The 20,723-nt window shown below is 42.6% G+C and overlaps 2 protein-coding genes across 3 annotated transcripts in view; one reads left to right on the top strand and one right to left on the bottom strand.

The window, feature by feature from the left end:
• The first annotated feature begins 1,708 nt into the window (after positions 1-1,708).
• On the top strand, positions 1,709-5,688 carry birc7 (baculoviral IAP repeat containing 7). The gene is made up of 7 exons (XM_085782258.1): positions 1,709-2,384; positions 2,999-3,098; positions 3,225-3,306; positions 3,479-3,524; positions 4,304-4,513; positions 4,987-5,052; positions 5,233-5,688. The coding sequence occupies exons 1-7, from the start codon at positions 1,844-1,846 to the stop codon at positions 5,430-5,432; spliced, it is 1,245 nt and encodes a 414-aa protein (XP_085638384.1). The 5' UTR covers positions 1,709-1,843; the 3' UTR covers positions 5,433-5,688.
• A 2,101-nt stretch (positions 5,689-7,789) lies between these two features.
• Positions 7,790-20,723, bottom strand: part of nkain4 (sodium/potassium transporting ATPase interacting 4) — a 64,919-nt gene continuing 51,985 nt past the window's right edge. Inside the window, exons 5-7 of one of the 2 annotated variants that reach the window (XM_085782261.1) lie at positions 19,937-19,997; positions 9,049-9,133; positions 7,903-8,165 (exon numbers count right to left, since the gene is read on the bottom strand). In XM_085782261.1, coding sequence (XP_085638387.1) covers positions 8,156-8,165; positions 9,049-9,133; positions 19,937-19,997 — 156 coding nt within the window. In that variant the 3' untranslated portion in view covers positions 7,903-8,155. Of the gene's footprint in view, positions 8,166-9,048; positions 9,134-19,936; positions 19,998-20,723 lie in introns of both variants that reach the window. The other variant, XM_085782262.1, reaches the window with a different exon arrangement.

The raw sequence follows: 20,723 nt of genomic DNA, 5'->3' as shown, positions 1-20,723 counted from the left end.
TTCTTTATACAGTGTTCTAGGGCAAACTGGCCTCAGTGTGCTTACAGTGGAGGTTCTAATATTTAGACATAAAACACTTGAGTATTGTTACATCTGCAAGTATCTTAAAAAGATCAATTTAAGAAAATATGTAAAAGTCGCTTAGAGTGGGCCACAAACAAAAATCTTGTTTAGGGCCACCAAAATCCTAGGGCCGGCCCTGCTCTCATGTAGGCTAATTGAAATAAATCCTGCATCTTGTTTTTAGACAGATGAGATGACCATGATCAAAAGTGGGTGTCATTGTGTAGGAAATGTTTAAATCTGATGACTTTCTCAATGCTACATGTGTACATCAACAATGAAATTCATAAAAGCAGATCACTCCTATCATGTCATTGTTGTACTATGACCATAGCAGTTTAGCATGAACCAGTTAGGTTCAGGCCTGCAGTAAGTTACAGCAGCTATTACTCTCTTTCACCATTAGGAGGTAGCAACAATGCACAACGCCTAAACTCTGTCAAAGGTCAAATAGCTGTGTTCTCTGTTTAAGTCAACATCAAAAGCAATACAACTTCTGATATTTTACATAGTAACATGTGTAATGGTCTTATCTATAGCAATATGCTTTTTTTCCCCCCAAAGGCCACTCACATTATAATTTAAACAGACTATTTTATTTCCTACTTTATTTTTGCCTTTGCTTTACCACTCACTGACCCACTCTCTGAACTCTACAATGAGTAGAAATAATTTGCAGAGGTTTTGCAAAAAAAAAAAAAAGTGAACTCAATTAGCAAGATGGTGATCAAGAATTTTAAGTCCAACTCAGTGTTCTCTCTAAAAACACAAACACAACGCAAAACTATAGGGAATATGTTTGCTAATTTGCATAATTTGTTGTGAAATGAATTTAACTAAATTAATTTTTATATTAGCAATAGGCTACTTAAAGCCTTGGATGAAAATATATGAACTTCTACTGAGCCAGATCCACGTGGGATTATGACACAGTGGTGTTATAACTACAAATGATAATATGATCCCAAGCTTCCCCCACTTCACTATGAGTTCACTTAAAATTTAACAATAAGGCAATGTCCCATACATAAAGCTTCTGTGATGACAAAGGCCTCCATGGCAGCTTTTCAGCTAGTTTAAAACTTGTCTACTTCTCTGTTGAGCTCAAAGGGTTAGAAGAACCTATGAATCGAAACCACTTTTGGATATAATTACTTTATGTGTTTGTTTAGTTTGTTATAGAGACTCATCTTCATTGTTAATGTTACTACAGGTGCAGATGGAAGAGAAATCCTGTCCGGCTGTTGAAGACACAAACACCCACCAGAGAGAAAGGTCGGTGTCAACACGATTACAACAAGCAGAAAGAAAAAGCCACCCTTGAGCTTCGCATGCTTCGAAAGGTCAAGTTTTCTTTTCTGTGTAAGATAAAAATCTGTGAAGATTTGTTGAAATCAAATAACAAACCCCTCACTGAAAAGCACCAAGTATTCAGTCTATTCCTGTACAGAGTCATACATCATATGGTTTATTGTTACTTAGTTGTATCCTTTTTGTTTTAATATGTGTGTGTGATATCTTTTAATAGTCTTATTAGTTGTAAGGCTTTAATAACGCTGTAAAATTATTAACACGGTGAGCCATTTTCCCTAAGAGGCAGAGTAACATTCAGGCTGTCATTCATTCAAGCATCAATGAGCATACATTCTGGCATTCAGTGGCTTTTCTGGAAAGCAGTCTCCTGTAGGCCAATGTGCAGGCCCCCACAGCTGATCATATTATTTCAGTCAGTGTGCTGCACTCACCTTCAGTTCGCGCTCCACTATGGACCGCAAAAGGGATGACTGGCACGAGACAGCAAGAGAAAGGAAAACCTTCATGCCACAGAATGACGGATGACAGGAGTACTATGCTGCACATTCTTGAGGAGCCTCAGATGCGGGGGGAAGGAGAGAGACTTCGAACTTTTGACAGCTGGCCAACGGATGCACCTGTCACATCTGGAGAGCTGGCCAAGGCGGGCTTCTTCTTTCTCGGCCCCGGGGATAAAGTCCAATGTTTCTGCTGCGGAGGGATTTTAAGATGTTGGGTGCACGGGGACAGCCCGGTCGCGGAGCACAAGAGGCATTTCCCCACGTGTAGCTTCATACTGGGCCGAGCCGTGGGAAATATTCCTCTCCAGGTGGGATCCTCGGACTCCGTGGACGGCCAGTTATTGAGTCAGCTCCAGAGGATGACCATGGATGATCAGGGGACAGCTGGACAAGCGGTCTACCCGGAGATGGAGGCGGAGGATTCCCGGCTCACCACCTTCCACAACTGGCCCACCGAGGCCTCAGTCCAGCCGGATATTCTCGCCAGGGCAGGATTTTTCTACACAGGTGCCTGCTATGAAACCTAATAACATTTATATCCCAAACATCTGCTTTGTTTTTATATTTTATGAGCAACATTTGAGTATCCATGAGTATATATCAGTGAAATATTCAGCACTGAGCCAGTCGCTGCTAGAGCGACCTCTCTTTGTGAGAGAGTTAATGGCACAATTGTCCTGCTGAGTCATGAGTTGTGGACAGAACAACCTGGACAAAGCTGGGGCTGCTAAAGAAGTAGGGCTCCACAGCTTCAGGCAACACACAGCGTGTTGACACAATATCATGAAAACCTATATAGTATACAAAGTCATGCAACTGGATAAAGTCACCCAAAGTGGCCCAAGCAATTCATCTTTGTTGTAATATTTTGTTTATGACATTTATACCGGGTAGAATCAGACATATAAGATGAGTTTGGTTTATGTTTTGTCGTCAATTTAGGAGTCAATTTAGGAGGAAAAGGCTCGCACACACTGATCAAAAATGGCAATGTCCATCCACCAGAGAGCGCAAACACCTTTTCCTCCTTTTTGTTGTCGATTTAGAAACAGAAATGCTGTGTAAAGGGTCTTCTCTGTGTCGTTAGCCTCCTCTCTCAGTCATCTCCTTCATCCTGACAGGACACGGTGACAATGTCAAATGCTTCTACTGTGACGGAGGGCTGAGAAACTGGGAACCAGGGGACGACCCGTGGCAGGAACATGCCAAGTGGTTTCCACGGTAACAACAGGACCTGTCAATGCCACATACAAAAAAGACAACTGTTGAATGATTTACCAAATGTGTTTCTCTCTCACAGATGCTTCGTCAGGTTATAAAACAACGTCTTTTATATATATTCCTCAGGTGTGAGTTTTTAATCCAGACCAGGGGTCAGGAGTACATCAGCAACATACAAGATACTCATTTCCATCTGGGTGAGACTGTGGTGAGAACCTTTATGATCCCACTTATCGAGATAAAAGCATCATCATATCAGCATTGTCACAAGTGCAGACAAAAAGAATAATTCCACAATAATAAATGACAGGTTTGCTATTCCTGCCATTTAAATCATTCATGACATCCATTGTGAGTTTGGCATGTGATTACTTTTCAAGGGTGGATCACAGACCTCCACAGGCAGAGACATCGGCTCCAGAAATGGTAAGTCATATAACCCCCCCCCCTCCCCCAGAAAAAGACAGAGAATGAAGGATCTGCACCAAAAACATTTCAAAAAAAAAAAAATCCCCCTGTCATTTCTGCTGTGTAGACTGTGATAACAAGGTAGCACTTCTCCCACTTTGATGCAAATCATCAAAGTGTCAACATCCACTCCTGCTTGCTCACAAAAGTGGAAAGGTATAGAGCAAACATTTTGAGTTACACTGAAGGTGGTGGGAATGGAGGAAAAAAGAGGGCTGCAGCAGACGGTTCATTGAATTATTCTTAGATCATCCTGGGAGTAGCTACCACCTCGGTTGAAGCATGGATTTGAAGGATAAAAGCAGACCTTGCACAAGCGCTACTTAAATCCCCAAATGAGACTCTGAACACACTCAGTAGGTTCATTATTACTTTTTTTTTTTTTTTTTTTTTTTTTGCAAGGCTGCTGAAAATGAAATAACGGGATGTTCAATTACCTGAGCTAATGTTTGCTCTCAGGTTGCTGTAATTAGGGAGCGCTATGGAAACCATGGTTGCAGGGCAGTCATGAGAAGGCAATTATTCCATACAATGAAGGCATCACAATTAGAATCCATTTCAGCAGATATACAGAAGAGATCTGTGGTTTGAAATGTTAATATATTGGCAGACAAAGGTAAGCTGCACAATTTGCAATTTATTTGCCCGCTTATCTAGTAGACTGTATAGTATGTGCAGCTAAATTGAACCGATTGTCCACGCGCGGCTGCCACCTCACCTTTCCTCTCGTCTCACAGATATGGTGGGAAGTCTGGGCGCTTCCTCAGCCATGCTCTCTCCCGTGGTGCAGACTGTGCTTCAGATGGGCTTTGAGGCCAATCTGGTGGAGAGCCTGGTCCAGACCAAGTATCTTTTGACAGGTCAACACTACACCTCTGTATCTGACCTGGTCACTGATGTGCTGCAGGCCGAAGAGGAGGACAGACAGAGGGGCCCTCAGACCAGAGGTGACATTTTTTGATACTTTCTTCCTCTAATAAATGAGGAAATATGGTACTTCACCAGGTATAGGCCGCAGTTACATCAGATCAATATTTTCTATCAAAGCATGCTTATATGAAGCCTATAAAACACAATACTGGCACATAGTTTAAATATCTGGTTGTAGCTCCTTGTCACATTTCAGATTTTTAGACATTTTGCTGCTTTAAAATCTCAACAGGGATCAGAGTTTTGAGGCAGAACGTAGTTTATTCTTCTTTCCTTCCCTATTAATCATTTCACGATTTATGTTGTGACCCATTTGGGGAGGTCTGAATCATAATGTGCTGCTGGAGGTCCATATTTTTACTCATGTTTTGAGCATCTGAAATAGTCTTACTATTGCACTTTGTGTGACTTCCATTTGGGAGCATGTTGATATGTCACAACGGAAGTTCATAATATGTTTATTGTCTTCATTCACGTTCATGTGCTTCAGAGCCAGAGACGCGGCAGGGCCCCAGTGCTGGAAATGTGAGGACACAAACACCCGTCAGAGAGAAAGGTCAGAGGTCAACATCTTCGAAAACTACCAGAAACACACTTTAAACCATGATCTGCTTAAATATGATCGCTATATCCTGCAACAACAACCAGGGTTCAGGCACTCAGCTGGGAGATACAAAAATAATGTGTTTATGTGTTCATCTGTTTTTCTTTATTCTGTGTGTGGTCTGTCCAACAGTGAAGGACCCCAGTCCAGAGGAGCTGCTGAGGCAGCTGCAGGAGGAGAGGACCTGTAAGGTTTGCATGGACAAGCTGGTGTCCATCGTCTTCATCCCCTGTGGTCACCTGGTGGTGTGTGGCGACTGCGCTGCCAGCCTGCGTCACTGCCCCATCTGCAGAGCCGTCATCAGAGGCAGCGTCCGCGCTTTCATGTCCTGAAGCTGTAAAAGACAAGCTGCTGCTGCTATACAGGTGTTGCATGAGCATGAGTGGCCTTGAGTTTCGCTCCAACTCATTTTCCCCCTTGTACTGATAAAAAAAAAAAAAAAATCAAGAGTGCTGGTTGCTTGTTTTGTCAGAGCTCACACATTATTTTCTATAATAAACATTTTAAGCTGATTGTGTTTTCTCCTTTTTCCCCCGAAAAGTTTCAAATAAACAAAATATCTATTAAACAAATGACACCACTAGATCATTAAAAGAGCACATTGTTTTATTAACAAACACCTATTTACATGAACACAAAGCACAGTTCTGGATAAATAGGATTACACCATCAAGGTCACAAAGGGACGGGGCAACACAGGACACAAAATAGAAGAGAGAAATACAAAAAAAAAAAAACGTTTCCACTTTCTATGCAAAAAAGAAAAAAAAAGAAAAATCTTCAAAGAGGTGGAATCTTTTTTTAAGTGGATTTTAACACATATAGACAACCATTACAGGTCTGAACTAATTCCAGTCACTGGGTTTTAGGAAGAGGCTGTATTGCACTGAGAGGAAGACTCGTTTTTACACAACGATTTTAGTAGCGTTTTACTACTAATACTGATTATGTTACAATATGAGGTGCTTTGTGTTTTTAGTTTAGCCCACACACCGGTTCACATACCAGGAGTGTGTGAACTTTAAAGTGTGAAGACAAAGACTTATAAATTATTATTATTATTGCATCTTTCCAATAGAGAGGAGACCAATCACATCAAAAGATTAATCATCAGTCTGAAAGTGGTCAGATCGTTTTCAGAATCATTTGTAGACTGTCTATCTGAACAAAATGAACAAAAAACATTTTTGATTGAAAAACAAAATAGCTAGGCTTTCATTTTGCACAAACAATTACTGCAATCAAATGACTGATGTACTGAAAATATTCTTAAATTCACAAACTAATAAAAGATCTTAACCAAAATGATAAAGAAAAAAGGAAACATGGACAGCTGGCTCCTCTTTCATGACAGTTATCCAGTATTAACACTGCTTTGACTTTTGAGATTCACTAAATAACAAAACCAATGTTTAATTGTGGATCTGAAGATCGGCAGCCTCACAGCTTGTGCATGAACACTTTGGCCACCAGAGGGCAGTGGTGCTTCACATAATTAAGGAGGGAAGAGGGGATCTGACTGTATTTGACTTCTGTCCGTCCTGACAGATAAAAACATTAAGCAGAAAAAAGTGCTACCACTCAGTTTGGGAGATATGACTCAGGTGTGTGCGCTTCAGCCTAAATCAAATTATAATATTACTGAGTCAGAATAAAATAAATATGAGTATGAAACTACCCAGTTTATCCAGTTCAAACACTGTGAAGGATTTCCAATTTTGCTATTTTGTCATTGGTTAATATGCTATACACATAATTACAATACAAACCCTGTAAAAAACATGCTATAAAACAATCACAACTGAGACTATCACCGATGAGAATCTAAACTGTTGAAGTGACAGCAGACGATGCTCTGACCCACTCACGTATAGCCATGCTACTTCTACACTGACGACCATACCCATTGGACTCGACACTGCTGTGTGCAATATGAACAGTAAAACAATTTCTATTGTTTTCTCAGAGTTAAATATACGCTGTGTAACCTTTACTCGAGTGTGTGTAATGATCCCCCCCCTCCCCCTCCCCTCCCGATGTGTCAGTAGTTAGAGCAGCGGAAGTGAGGTGAAAACAAAGCTTTCAACACATCATCATCTGACACAAACTCCAGACACTTCAGGATTACTGACGACGAGGCCGTTGGTGAAAATAGTCACGATAATAAGACTCCAGAAATAAAAAAAAAAGTAAGACTCGCATGCCATTCCCTGTGTTTGAACACCTCTTACACGCTTGCGCTCTTTTGCATTCTTGATAGTTTACATGTCAAACTTTCAACCATAACTCTCAACCACATGTCAACCCCCCCCTCATCTCATCCCCCGGCTTGTTTCATTATTTACATTTTCTATTTTTTGACGGATGCCCCTGTAGGTTTGGTGCTTTTGTTCCCTCCCCTCCCTGTACCTCTCCACTCCCCTGCCTCTTCCTGCTTTACTCTGTGTATTTATGCACACAGATCCTGGCCTAAAGTAAACAGGCTGCACACAATAGCTCATTCCACAGGCTCCACTGTAATTCAGCCCTCCGGCCAAGATCTGAGCCAAACCGGCAATAACATGCTAAATCACCGCGTCCTCTAAGACACAGCACCGCAGACTGGGAATGCTGGGCAGTCCCTGATTACATACACAATGTATTTATATGCTGTACATGTTCTATCTATACAGACATGTATGTTCTTGGGGGGGAATATTAGACCATTATGGGCAGGTCACAGCGGTGGACCCTCGGCAGTGATCTCAAACACAAAGAAAATGATTGATATTTCCCTAAATACATACACAATATGAGGCTTTGTTGAACTGTAATCCCCCCCCCCCCCCTAGTTCCCAGAACCCGTCATCCCTCCCTGGAAAACAATGGACCCTAACGGAGAAGTGTTGGCTTTTCTGGGCAGGATACCAGTAAATGACATGTTTTAAGCACTGAAATCAAGAAGTGGGGGGGGGAGAGGGGGGGGCGGGGGAGTGTCTGGCGTGTCCACAGTGCACCGAGATGTTTGTCTCCGTGGGAATTTGCCGTGTCACCTCCCTGATGGACGCTCTCTTATTTACGTAGACCTGGAGGGAGAGGACAGAAACGTGGGAGGAAGGAAGAGCAGAGGGTTAACGGTTGTTGGGCAGCTCACATGCACAAACTCACACACACACACAGATACACACTTCCCTTTATGAATTTATCCAGGATATAACTCCCAGTAGATTGGGGAGACGAAAACTTCCTCCCTCCCATTAGAGACGGAGCTGATTAAGCTGTCAAGAAGCTAATAAAATATTCATTTCATGTTGGCAGAGACTTATTACATGACTTCCCAGGCTTATTGTTATTAAATTCTCTGCACAACCTAATTGATTAATCCAATTTTGGACAGATTCTTCTCTGTTCTTCTTCATATGCCTCTATCACAAAACTGCCTGTGGTATGAGGACACGCACACACACACACACATACACTACACACAAGCATACAAACACACAACAAGACCATGAAAGGCCTCATTTTCCCCCAAAGCCCTCTGACAGGATGTAGCATGTTTGACAGAACGTGTTCCACCCCAGACATGACATGAATCACACAGTCGTCTGCAGAACCTCCTCTCGCCAGTGTCTTGTTTTAACCTACTACCTATCCTGATCAAGTAATGAAAAGCTCAAAAACAAGTGAGTGAGCGGACCTTGAGTTGAGGTTATTTCGTAAACTCATAAAAAATAATTCTTGTTTTGATTAATGAATAGTTCCAGGGAAAAATCAAGGAATGTAACCTTGAAGAAGAAACAACTACATGCAGCCAATAAATAAGTAAATAAGAAAGTATATCCACAAAAAGGCACAAAATGTGTTAATGGTAATGTGCGTATTCACATTCACCTGTTCTGACAATCCCATTTAAAACACACAGGGATACACAGACACATTATGGGATGACAGCACAGTCATACTTACAGGTACATGGGCTTTAAGAGGAGATGAGATGGTTTCTCATTGACATGGTAGAGTGGGAATGGGTCAAATCCACCAATAAAATCAACTGAAAATAAAGGATTAAACATAAATTATGGAGTAAATCAAAAGACAGACAGTAACAGAATATGACACTTAACTAAAAAAAAAGACATGCATGATCACAGAACAGAACATAAAACAACACAAGATGAATGGAGAATGAAATGACACAGTGTTGAACAGTAGTAACATGTTGAAAGGTAGTCAGCTCCACATGAGCGGTGCACACAACACCGTAACTTTGTTTTGTTTTAACTTTGACAAATAAAAGTCCTTAATTTTAAAAAACAAAACCCAAAAAACTCTGCTGAAACTTTTTTTTTCTCATCTGTGCATCTGCCTGGAGCCAGAGGGAAAAGCTTGGGAACAGGTGAAAGCTGGCCAGCTGTCATAATAGCCTAAGCCTTTTTTATCGCTCAGAAACAGAGGTGACCTTCAGCCACCGACCAAATGCTCAACCTTTTCTGTTTATTTTCTCACTTAAGAGTTCAGACTCCAGGCGAGGGGGCAGACCAGCAAACTCGTGTTACGCCATGCGAAGAAGAAGAGAAGAGAGACAAGCCGGTAACCAAAGTGCTGTGCATTTTTCACAGATGCACAAAGATATTTTTTTTCTGAGATGAAGGAAAATGCTCGCGGCTCTTGAGGGGACACCGAAGGTTGAGTGGAAGAGAGAAGGGGGGGGAGAGGATGGCCCGCGTCACGCTTGTCGTTCTGACTGACAGGGGGCCAAAGAGATTAGGTGGTGGTAGGAGTGCATGTGAAAAGAGGCCGGCATGGCCACAGGCTCCGAGACTACTAGTAAACACCACAAGGGGAGGAAGGAAAACGGAGAAACTGAGGTCGAGCCTGATTCAGTGGAAAAAGACACCAAACAAACAGCGGATCATGGTCACCGAGGAAAACAAAGAAAGAGCAGATCTGTTTCTGTTTCTTTCTGGGAACCAACAACTGTGGGGAAGGAAAAACAAACAGCAGCCAGCCAGCCATGGAAACTACTGTAATGTACGGCCAAATCAGTTCCATCCTGATAAGAGGAGGCAGCGGTGGTCTGCTGAATACTGATAGGTAGGCAGGATGAGAGCAGAGAGCCACAGGGTGGTGGGTGGAGGGGGGGCAACTGTCCCTTTACTCTGACCCTGCCCTGGTTTCCACTGTTTCTCCATTTCATCTGTACACCACACCACACACACACACACGCATGAGAACAGAAACACACACACACAACGACCTCTGTCCTCCTCCTTGCTTTTTTTGTACCACTGATTTTCTCATTACAAGCAGGTGGGGATCATCCGACCCCCGCCATGATAAACTGTGCTGTGGAAAACCGTGATGACAACGACGGTTGCCATTTTTAGACACACTAACAGCTCTGGGGATGGTTAACGGTGGTCGGGCCATCCGTCAGTTTCGACTGAAATATCACGGGGCTGCAGTTGGATGGATTGCCGTCAACTTTGGCAGAAATATTGAGGGTCTCCAGAGGATGAATCCTAATGACATTGGTGATCACTTGACTTTTCATCGGGCGCCACAAACAGGTCAAATCTCCCACTGACATGAGGACTCATTTCATGATCGTATACCTCCACAACAAATGGAAAATCCCTGTTCCTGCTACATACACAGGACAGGAAAGTCTTTGCATATATACACTACGTTAGAGCTGCTCCGACAGGTGCCTCTAATTGCCCCTAACCATTCTTACTCTGATGAAGATTTCCTATGTGTCAAAACATTAGTTAGCACCTTATTAAAAGCTTCATTTATAACTCTGGTCTCTATTCTACATACGGTATTGTGTATGCCAGCCAGTTAATTGCTTGAACCTCTTTTCCACTAATTATTAAACACATTGATATGACCCCGACCTTGAGCTGAAGCCTCTGTAAAACTCACTAAGTCTTCATGGTTGAGAAATCAGTGTTTACAACGGTAAAAACAGAGCTTTTTGAAAACACTAACACACTGTTTGTTGGGTGATATTTCATTGTAATGTGCTCCACTTTTTAGTATGAGACTTGCTAGAGTAATCTGTTCTTGGTGCTTGTGCTGTAAACAGCAAACAACACTATGTGATCTGTGGCCTGTTTACTCTCAAGAGGTGCTTTTAAAGAACCATTTGTAGATTTCTGCCATATTGCTACAACGACGACAGCTTTAGCATTAAGAGCTGTTTGCTTACAAAAATAGCGGAAACTCAGTGAGTTCAGCATCAAATGGCCCTTCACGCACCAGGAGCTGTCTCCAGTGGTGGAAAGCAGCTCACTTATTCTGCTTGTACGTCTATCAGACAAAACACCTTGGACACATGTTCTCATTCAATGGTCTTTCTTTATCTTTATGACTTTCTACACTGTAGATTCATATTTAAAGCAGAAGTAAGCGATATTTTTGTGTTAATATAAGTCTTAAATAGTTATATCTTCTAGCAATCACTTACATAAGAGTGGTTGGTCTGAAACACGGGTCTGTCAGTCACTCTGCTCTGAGCCCAGGAGAAAACTTTTCTCGTATCCTACAAGTTTTATCCAATGAGGAGAGAGAACGGCATAAAGGGGCAGTCCTCTCTGTGTGTGCAGCCAAGGGATGCGCCTGAATGTGGTGACGTAGGGACGAGGACCAATAGATCCATGACGAGGGCGGGGGCTGCTAACTCCATCGGCTGACAAGAAGTTATGGTGCGTTCAAGGCAACTCGTAACTCGTGTTTTTCCGACCTGTGAAGTCGTACCAGTTTGATCTGGTACGAGTTCACGGGTCGGAAGTTACGAGTGGCCGTTATAGTGACTTTCACAGGTAAAACAGGTCGGAGAAACACGAGTGGGTTGCCTGGAACGCTACAAAGTCGTAAGTTGTGACTTGAAGCTGTAATTTACGGTTTCAAAAGCCTGCCTGGAACGCAGCATTAGCCAAAACGACCGGATCGCTTACTTCTGCTTTAAATAGTAAATGCATAACATAAGTGTTATCTGTCACCTGACTGACCCAAACCCAATTCAGATGGTTTGGGATGAGCTGGACAGCAGAGTGAAGGCAAAACAGCCAACAAGTGCTCAGCACCTCTGGGAACTACTTCAAGACTGTTGGAAAACCGTCCCAGGTGACGACCTCATGAAGTTGTGCAATAAGCTGTCATCAAAACAAAAGATGGCTACTTTGAAAAAATCGTATATAACATATTCTGCTTTACTTAAAGCAGAAGTAAGGTGAATGTTTGCGTTAATATGAGTCTTAAATAGTTGTATCTTCCGACAGCAATCACTTACATAGAGTGTTTGGTCTGAAACACGGGTCTGTCAATCACGGCATAAAGGGGCAGTCCTCTCTGTGTGTGCAGCCAAGGGATGCGCGTGAATGTGGTGACGTAGGGACGAGGGCGGGGACTGCTAACTCCATCTGCTGACAAGAAGTTAGCCAAAACCACCGGATCGCTTACTTCTGCTTTAACACTTTTTTGTTTACTATAATTTCCACACGTGTTGCTTCATAGTTTTGTCTTTGAACACTGAATGAGAAGGTGTGTCCAAACGTTTGACTGGTAGCGTTCGTACATCTATCACTTTTTTTCCCACCACTGGGGTTAGCATGCTAACCAGCTCAGCTAGCCCTGACCCCGATCAGCCCATCTCATCACTTTACCATATCCAGTCACCACAGTGTGCAGTCTGACCCTGCTGCACCAGGACCATTATAACCTGTGGTCTTACAAACATAATGATGGCTGACGCTCTTGGCAAGATGGTGAAGTAAAACAGCTGTTGAAGCTAACAAATAACTCAGTTAAACACATGTTGTCTAATGTTTTAACATGTGGATGGCAGATTTTTTACAAGGTGATCTGAAAACACAGAGGGACATGGCACACTTTCAAAATTAAACAGAGTATTAATTTGTCCTCTCTGGTTCGGATCGTGACCTTGGGAACGAGCACTGGCAACCGATCAGTGCATTTGATCCTCCAATAGTCAAAGTGCTTGGTTGCTCCCAGGCAGAGGGAGATGATTTTCACTTGTGTGGACAAACGCAAGAAATGAAAGGTATGTAGGTCAACAGTTACGACATCTATGTGGTGCCCCTCAACAAGCGGGGAATAATACAATTCGGGTTTAAGTGGAAACTGGTTGAAATCAGAGGACCTATACTGAACCATGAAAGACACTGGCAGTGAATCTGCAGTACACTGCTGCCACATCTCACACTGTCTAGCTACTGTGAGTGTGTGTATTTGTGTGTGAGGAGCTGGCGAGATGACAGTGAAATGAAACCCAGGCACAGGAGATAAAGGGGAAAAAAGACCAGGAGGGAAAAAACTGGGTTGGTGAGAATAAATGAGAGGAGTGTGAGGAAGATTAAGAAATTCAAGGAGAGACAGGGAAGAGACAACGGCAGCGATAGAGAGATAAAGGGCAGACAGATAGCTCAAGACTTCACAACCTATCTGTAACAATCTTAAAAAAAAGATGAGATATAAGATGCTGTTGTGGTCTGGGTCTCGCTCTCTCTGCCTCGTATATTGCTCCATTCTGCAATACTGAACTTCTGTCCTCACACACACCATTACACAGCCATGATTGCTGTACAGGCTAGTCATTTATTTTTAAGACTGGTTTAGTGGTTTATGCTTAGTTATTTAGCGTAGAAGAAATCCAGGTATGTTTGATTGAGAGTGTATTTAAAGTTAATCATCCATGCAGAGAAAAGAAAGGTTCCTCCAGGCAAAGATAGACCAAGGAAGTCTGCTCCAAGTTTGTCTGTCTGAGGAATGAAAATGAACAAGTGATGACCTTATATGACTATAATATGCAACCTTTCCTCATTAAAATATCTAAAAAATGAATGGCTAGACCTGTTATACACATATTAAGAGTTGTTTACTTAATCAAAAATATTTTCAGCAATTCTCAAACCTTGTGCAACTCATTAGATAAGATGATGAAAATAAGACATATTGGTCGATTATAATCCAAGCCAAATACTTTGATTATACAATGACAGTCCTGCTGCTGCTGATGTGATTTAGTATAAGTGACTGTATGCACATCAAGTTTACTTGCGGCAAATTCAACGTTTGTATTTTCTAACAACGAGGTTCCATCTCAAAAGGGCAGATCTGCCTTTACAGATGCAACAAGGTCAATCAGGCTCAGTCTGTGCACGCCCACGCTTTAAGAAGAGCTTGAATCAAGTGGCAGAAGTGAAAGCAGCTACGTGAGCTACATGAGCTCAGTAGACACCAACAATTCTTTTTTCTTTTTTTTAATATGGCAAAATTGTCATATTCATATATTTAAATGTTTAAATGTACCTAGGAGCAGTGATGGGAATAACAGCGTTAAAATAAACGGCGTTACTAACGGCGTTATTTTTTTCAGTAACAAGTAATCTAACTAATTACTATTTCCACCGTTACCACGCCGTTACCGTTACCGACAATTAAATGAGGCGCGTTACAAACTACTCAGTGAAGCCGTCGTCCTCCGACTTGGCTCATCTCAGACACAGAAGCTGCTAAACTGTTTTTCTTTTTCCTCCTCTCCTTTGGTGAGGGGAGGGAGGAGGAGGGAGGGGCGAGACAACCGCATAAGTGATGCTGATTGGTTGAGGCAGAGTAAGGTTTCATGCTAAGCCAATCAGAGGCAGTGTTCAGTTTGTACAAAGTCTCTGTAGCTCATCAGCCCGGGGACTTCCAGAGCAGCTACAGCAGCGTTGTGACCTCAACCATGGTTGATGAGAGCAGAAATGTTGTTGTTGTTGTGAAAATGGGCGAGCTCGTGAAGACGTGAATTTACACAAAGTCAAAACGAGCGTCAAACCGCGTATCTCACGTTTGGTCGCGCGTCACAACTCGAGCGAAAAAAAAGCGTTCCTCATCAAACACGATGAATTAGACGAAGACGCGAAGGTCCCGTCGCCAAAAAAAAATCGGGTGTATTGCGTCGTAAAAAAAAAAAAGTCGCGTCTACTGCGTCTCGCGCCTAATTGCGTCTTTGCGTCACGGCCTTTTACACCGCGGACGTAACGAATAAACGGTGACGGTGTGAACGAACAACATAGAACAGGACCAGACGTGGCGTTGTTTCCTCTTTTCACCGACAGCTCCACTCTCCCTTACTTACACTAACTACTGTTATTGTTGAGGCCAGAGAATTGTGGGATTTGTAGTTTTTGACCAATCGCAGGTTGTGCTCTTTCTTTTTGTGATTTTCCCGGTTCACACATGTATTTTTTTTAGGGGCAAATGCGAGTGAAATGCTCGCCCATGGTGGGCATAAGAAAATGTAAGACCTGTCTAAAATTATTTAAGACTTGAACACAATAATTCAACAAATTTAAGACATTTTAAGACATAAAATTTAGATTTTCAAATTTTAGACTTTTTAAGACCCCGCGCATACCCTGTTATTTCATATAAAAGTTTAAGTGCATACATATTTAATGATGCTGTGTATTATATATTATATATTTAAGACCATCTTTGAATTTTCTAATAAGTGTAATACTTTTTAAGGCCTTAATTTTAGATACATGAATTTAAGACTTTTTAAGGATCCGCGGATACCCTGAGAAGTTGTGCGCTCGCAGCAGGACAGATAATCAGATGGATAATCGGTAAAGTTAATAATTTCACTTAATGTGGCCATGAATAAATTCATTTCGATGTTTCCTGTTATTGTTGCCCAAACGCAAATCTTGAATAGGTCTCCACTGTTTTCACATTTAAAAAGGTCTTTGTTGTCTTTGTACAGAGACAATATGAGATTTGCAGCACTTAAAAAACCCACTGTAACCTATTTTCATTTCACACCAGCCTCGCTTTCAATAAAACACACACTCGCATTCCATAATTGCGATCAGTGAAATATATGAAAACAATAAAATACAATTTAAAAATGCCCTTGGAAAGAAAAAGTAACGCAATAGTTACTTTCCCTGGTAACTAGTTACTATTATAGTGAAGTAGTGGAGTTACTAACTCAGTTACTTTTTGGGAGAAGTAATTAGTAACTATAACTAATTACTTTTTAAAAGTAACGTTCCCAACACTGCCTAGGAGAATTCATGCTCTTTGAAAGTCAAATTTGGTCGCATGTAATATTGATTTGAAGTTCTCTGCTGTGCTCTGTATGAAGTTAATTGATCAATAAAAATTATTAATGGAATTATTTTTTTGAAAGGATCCTTACTTTACTTGTAGTGCTTGGAAGTTTTGCACACTGTGTATCTTTTTTTAGAATTATTTAAACCTAAATAATACACAAAACAACTTTTTTTGCAGGTTGTTATTTGGAGACAGACTTTTTGCATAGCAGACAGTCTGGTTACTATACCAAAAAGGTCTTACTATAATAATCACAATAGAACATAGCTGTCTGAACTGAATCCAGCTGCCATTAGTTTAGTTTAGTTCTGAGTGTATTTTTCTACTGCCAAATATCATTAAGGCCTTTTTTGGAGAAGGTCTATTCATAATGTTCCTCTTGCTTGATGTCATTTTCAATAACACTTTGGGGTGATAGCAGACTGAGGCTTTTTGATGCTCTGACCTTTTCTCTCACACACACACTGCGCTCGCACATTCATCCATCCATCCCTTGGAGTTGCTCTCTCTGCCGTGGAGGATTTTCTGGGGATGTGACTCAGCACACAGGGCGGCAGCATAATTAGCAGACATGCTAAAGCGAGCTTATCCCAGCGCTAGGCGGCTAACTCCATGACCTACTTTACAAAGAGGATTTTCCCCACCACTCACTCTGCCGGTGTGTGTCTGCTCTCCACCGATAACTCTGTGGAACAAATTCATACACACAAACACCTACACACTCAAAACAGTCAGCTAAAAACACACACACACACACACACACGCAGCAGCATATAGATTTGCATGAGTGCTCATCATACACAGGTGCATGTACTTGTAAAGATAGGACGTCACGTTGAAAGAGAAGATCTCTCACACACACACACAAACACACATACACACACAGTATCAGTAATAACGCCTGAAAGCCATGTCAAACTGAGCTGATGGTGTTTGATGCTTGTTATTCTGCCCATTGTGTCTTCTCGGCTTCTTGCGAGTGCACGCTGACGACGTGCGCGCGCCTCATTCCACTATTCTTTACGCAAGCCTGAGCACTCAGATTTAACTCGCCCCTTTTCCATGGAGAGTGAGTGAGTGGCCGTCGTGAGAGGAATTCCTGTCTCATCTCCTTATTCATGAAAAGCTCATCCTGTCTGCTGTTGTTTGTTCCTGCATATTGCCCTGTCTCCCTCCTTTGCCCTCCTCGGCTCGCTCGCTCCTGACAAACACCTCCCTCCCCCCTCACGCACGCACTCCTCTTTCCTGTCTTTCCCTCTTTCTCTTTCTTTCTGTCTCGGAGGATGCTTCCTACCTTTTCTTGTCTCGGTGAGGGCGCAATCAACTGTGAAGTTATTGACCAGCAAGGCGCTTAATGAGGCTGATACAACGAGTGACCAGAGACCTCTAACTTTTTACAAGCGCACCTCATTAAAGTTGGGAAAAGCAGAGACAGGAGGAGAATAGATGGGGGGGGGGGGGGGCGAGATTTCTCAAATGCTTTGGAAGTGGATTCTGATACATGATTATTACATCTACCTGTGATGAAACCGTACGGCAGACGAGGGAGAAGTGAAGAGAAGGAAAAGTTCTGAGTAGGAGGAGATATGCTGATGCAGCCAGGGAGCTGAATGCTTTAATCTACACATCAAATGAGAGGAGAAAATGAGAGCGGCAAAGTGCCTTGGCTGGGTTTTGTGTCGGTGTGAGAGAGTGCATGTCTGCGCACCTGTGTCTGCATGAACAAATATGTATGAGTTTGTGTGTGTGTGTGTGTGTGTGTGTGTGTTTAGGCTAAGGGTTGATTACAATAACAAAGAGCGAGCAGTTGGAACTGATGTAGCTCTGTTTTACTCCTGCGCAGTCGGGATCAGAGAAGAACTACGAGATAATTAAAACCAATATAAATCACAGCATGTTCTGCTTTCACCCTGAGCAACCTCTCCTTGTTGCTCACTTTCTATTTTTATCTGTACTGTTGTGGAGTGTGGACGATTGTCTGCGATGACTTTAAACAAACACGCTCTGCCAACTGTCCACACGGGGAATGAAAGGAGCACAAAGGTCAGAAAACACAAAATCGTCGTTTGAATGTAAGAGTGTTTTTCTTTTTTCTTTTTTTTTCTTCTTCTTTCACTTCGTTCTTGATGAAGTGGTATTTCCCTCCAGGGATTACTTAGGGGCGACTGGTGATTAAGCGGTGCAGCCCAGAGCTGGGAGGGCAAATCAGTCGGGTGGTGGTGGTGTTAACCACTTACAGCCAGTGAATCTTTGGTATGTGACCACCAAAGAACAGCTTGGACCCTGTGTGTCCCAGTGGTCTCCAGGAACACACACACACACACACACACACACACACACAGAAACCACATCAGATTCCCCCTCTGATCAACATGCTCTTAGTTCGTTCATTATGCTGTTTTCAAATCAAATTACAGCTCTGGTTTTCGAAAAAAACTGGGAGAGAGACTTGATTACAGCCAAGCTCCTGATTCTTCATAATTAGCATTCTAACAAGCACATATGTATGAATATGTACCTGAGGAACTCCTTGGCTAATCCTCACAGAGGAACGCTTGTTTATCCAGCCACTGCACATCCAGCTATCTGACACCTACGCCGCTCTGCATTCGGTTTCAAAGCATTGCTTGAATATATTTGTAACAGCACATTCTCGCGCCTGTGGACATAGTTATGGATCCTACTGCTGCACAAGAGTCCTGCGGTGCTAATCAGATATTTATGACTCCCACTGACCCCTCAGATCAAATGTTTCCTGTCCTTTGATTGGCTAACCCCCAGAAGGACCTCTGACCTGCAGCCTATGAGGTCACAGCAGCTGGGTCATTTATCACGAGTGTCCGTTTCTGGTTTCTCTGTCTTCTCTTATGACTCACTTTAATGGTCCCCTGCCATCTTCTCCCACACCCTTTTCTCACCCTCTGCAGGTTTTTTTTTTTTTTTTTTTATGCAGGTCAATATGAACTCTGGAGGTCATCTGAGGGTTTAACTCAGAACAACACACATCACACAACAACAACAACAACACGGACAGAAGCGGAGACAAAAAAGTACAGAAATGCTTCAAAAGAAGGATGTACATGATTGAATGATTGCGAGAGACAGAGGCGGGAAGGTGTGTGTGTGTGTACGAGGGAGTGGGGGAAGTGCACAAAAGCAGTAAAAAAAAAACAGGCAGCAGACAGCTGGAGTGTCAAACCAGGGGGCCCAAGGAGTGAGGAAAGTGAGAAAAGTGAAAGCCAGAGTACGTTTAAAAAAAAAAAAAGGCGAGTAGCGGAGGTTTTACAACAACAGCGAGGACCACACAGAACGTTGAGGAGGAGAGACGACGAGGCGACGAGTGTAGCTACACATGAAAGAGAAAAGGGAAAGAATGGGCTGAAGGAGGTGTGGAGAGGGAACACATGGCTCCTTTGGTTGGTTCTGGAGGGAGCGAGGGAAAGAGAAGGAAGGGCCCAGCTGGTGTGGGGGAGGAGAGATGAGGGAGAAAGGGGAGAGAGAGCTGGAGCGATGATGTGTGTTTGGGGCGGGGTGAGATGAAGAAAGACGTAGCCCTGTTCTCCTCAACTCGGGTGTTTTCTCATCTATCTCATCTGTGTTGAGTGGGTCTGGGTGTGATTCATTCATTGTTACACGGTTCCATTGCAGGGAATTATTGTGTGTGTGTGTGTGTGTGTGTGTGTGTGTGTGTGTGTGTGTGAGAGGGTGAGGTTGAGCGACTCACAGCTGTCCTCCTCCTCAGTGATAGCGCTGACAACATAACAGGCGTACACGAAGCCCAGGAGCTGTGAACACACACAAGCAAACAAGAGAGAGGGGTTAGACTCCGCAGAGCTGGCGGTGTGCAGCTGATCATCATCACAACAGTGTGTTTGCTTTTTATGGAGAAAAAAAAACAGATAATACACAATGAACATCTGGGAAAGTGCAAGCCCCCGTGCGGCTACAGACACGATTTGAGAGAGATGCCGGCTGTGTGCTCTCGGGGGTGTCCCAGTGGGCGGCTGATGCACACAGAAAAGACCAACAAGAACAGAACTGCAGCTGCAATGATTTGTTGATTATTTAATAAAAAGAAAAAAAAAAAAAAAAGTTTGCCAATCATGTTTATAATCAACAGAGTGGTTTTTGCTACTTTAAAGGTATTTTATCGACTAAACAATCAATCATCAAAAACATCAGGAGGTTCACTGCGGAAGAAAATAAACACTTGCAGGGATAGTAGCATTTTTTTTAAAGTGGGGTTGTATGATCTACAAATAGCCCCTAAGTACTTTAATTCCAGTAGAAGACTCTCTGCACTCCTCCCGTTAGCAACGCCAGCCCATAGCCCTGCCCAGAGATTTACAACATACATTGTTGTGAATGGACCCAAAGAAATGGCCTATTTTCGCGGCCTAAAAGAGGTTTTACCTGAAAAAAAAATACACAGTTCCATTGTTCGCTATAATATAATTTTTTCCAGCCCTTCAAAGTGCAGGAAAAACGCAGTTTTTATTTGGACCTAACCA

This window comes from Trachurus japonicus, chromosome 7, assembly GCF_045865225.1.
Source record: "Trachurus japonicus isolate A0001 chromosome 7, Traja_1.0".
In the NCBI taxonomy this organism is placed as follows: Eukaryota; Metazoa; Chordata; class Actinopteri; order Carangiformes; family Carangidae; genus Trachurus; species Trachurus japonicus.
Note: the sequence above shows the minus strand (reverse complement) of the source record. Positions and strands in the feature narration are given on the sequence as shown.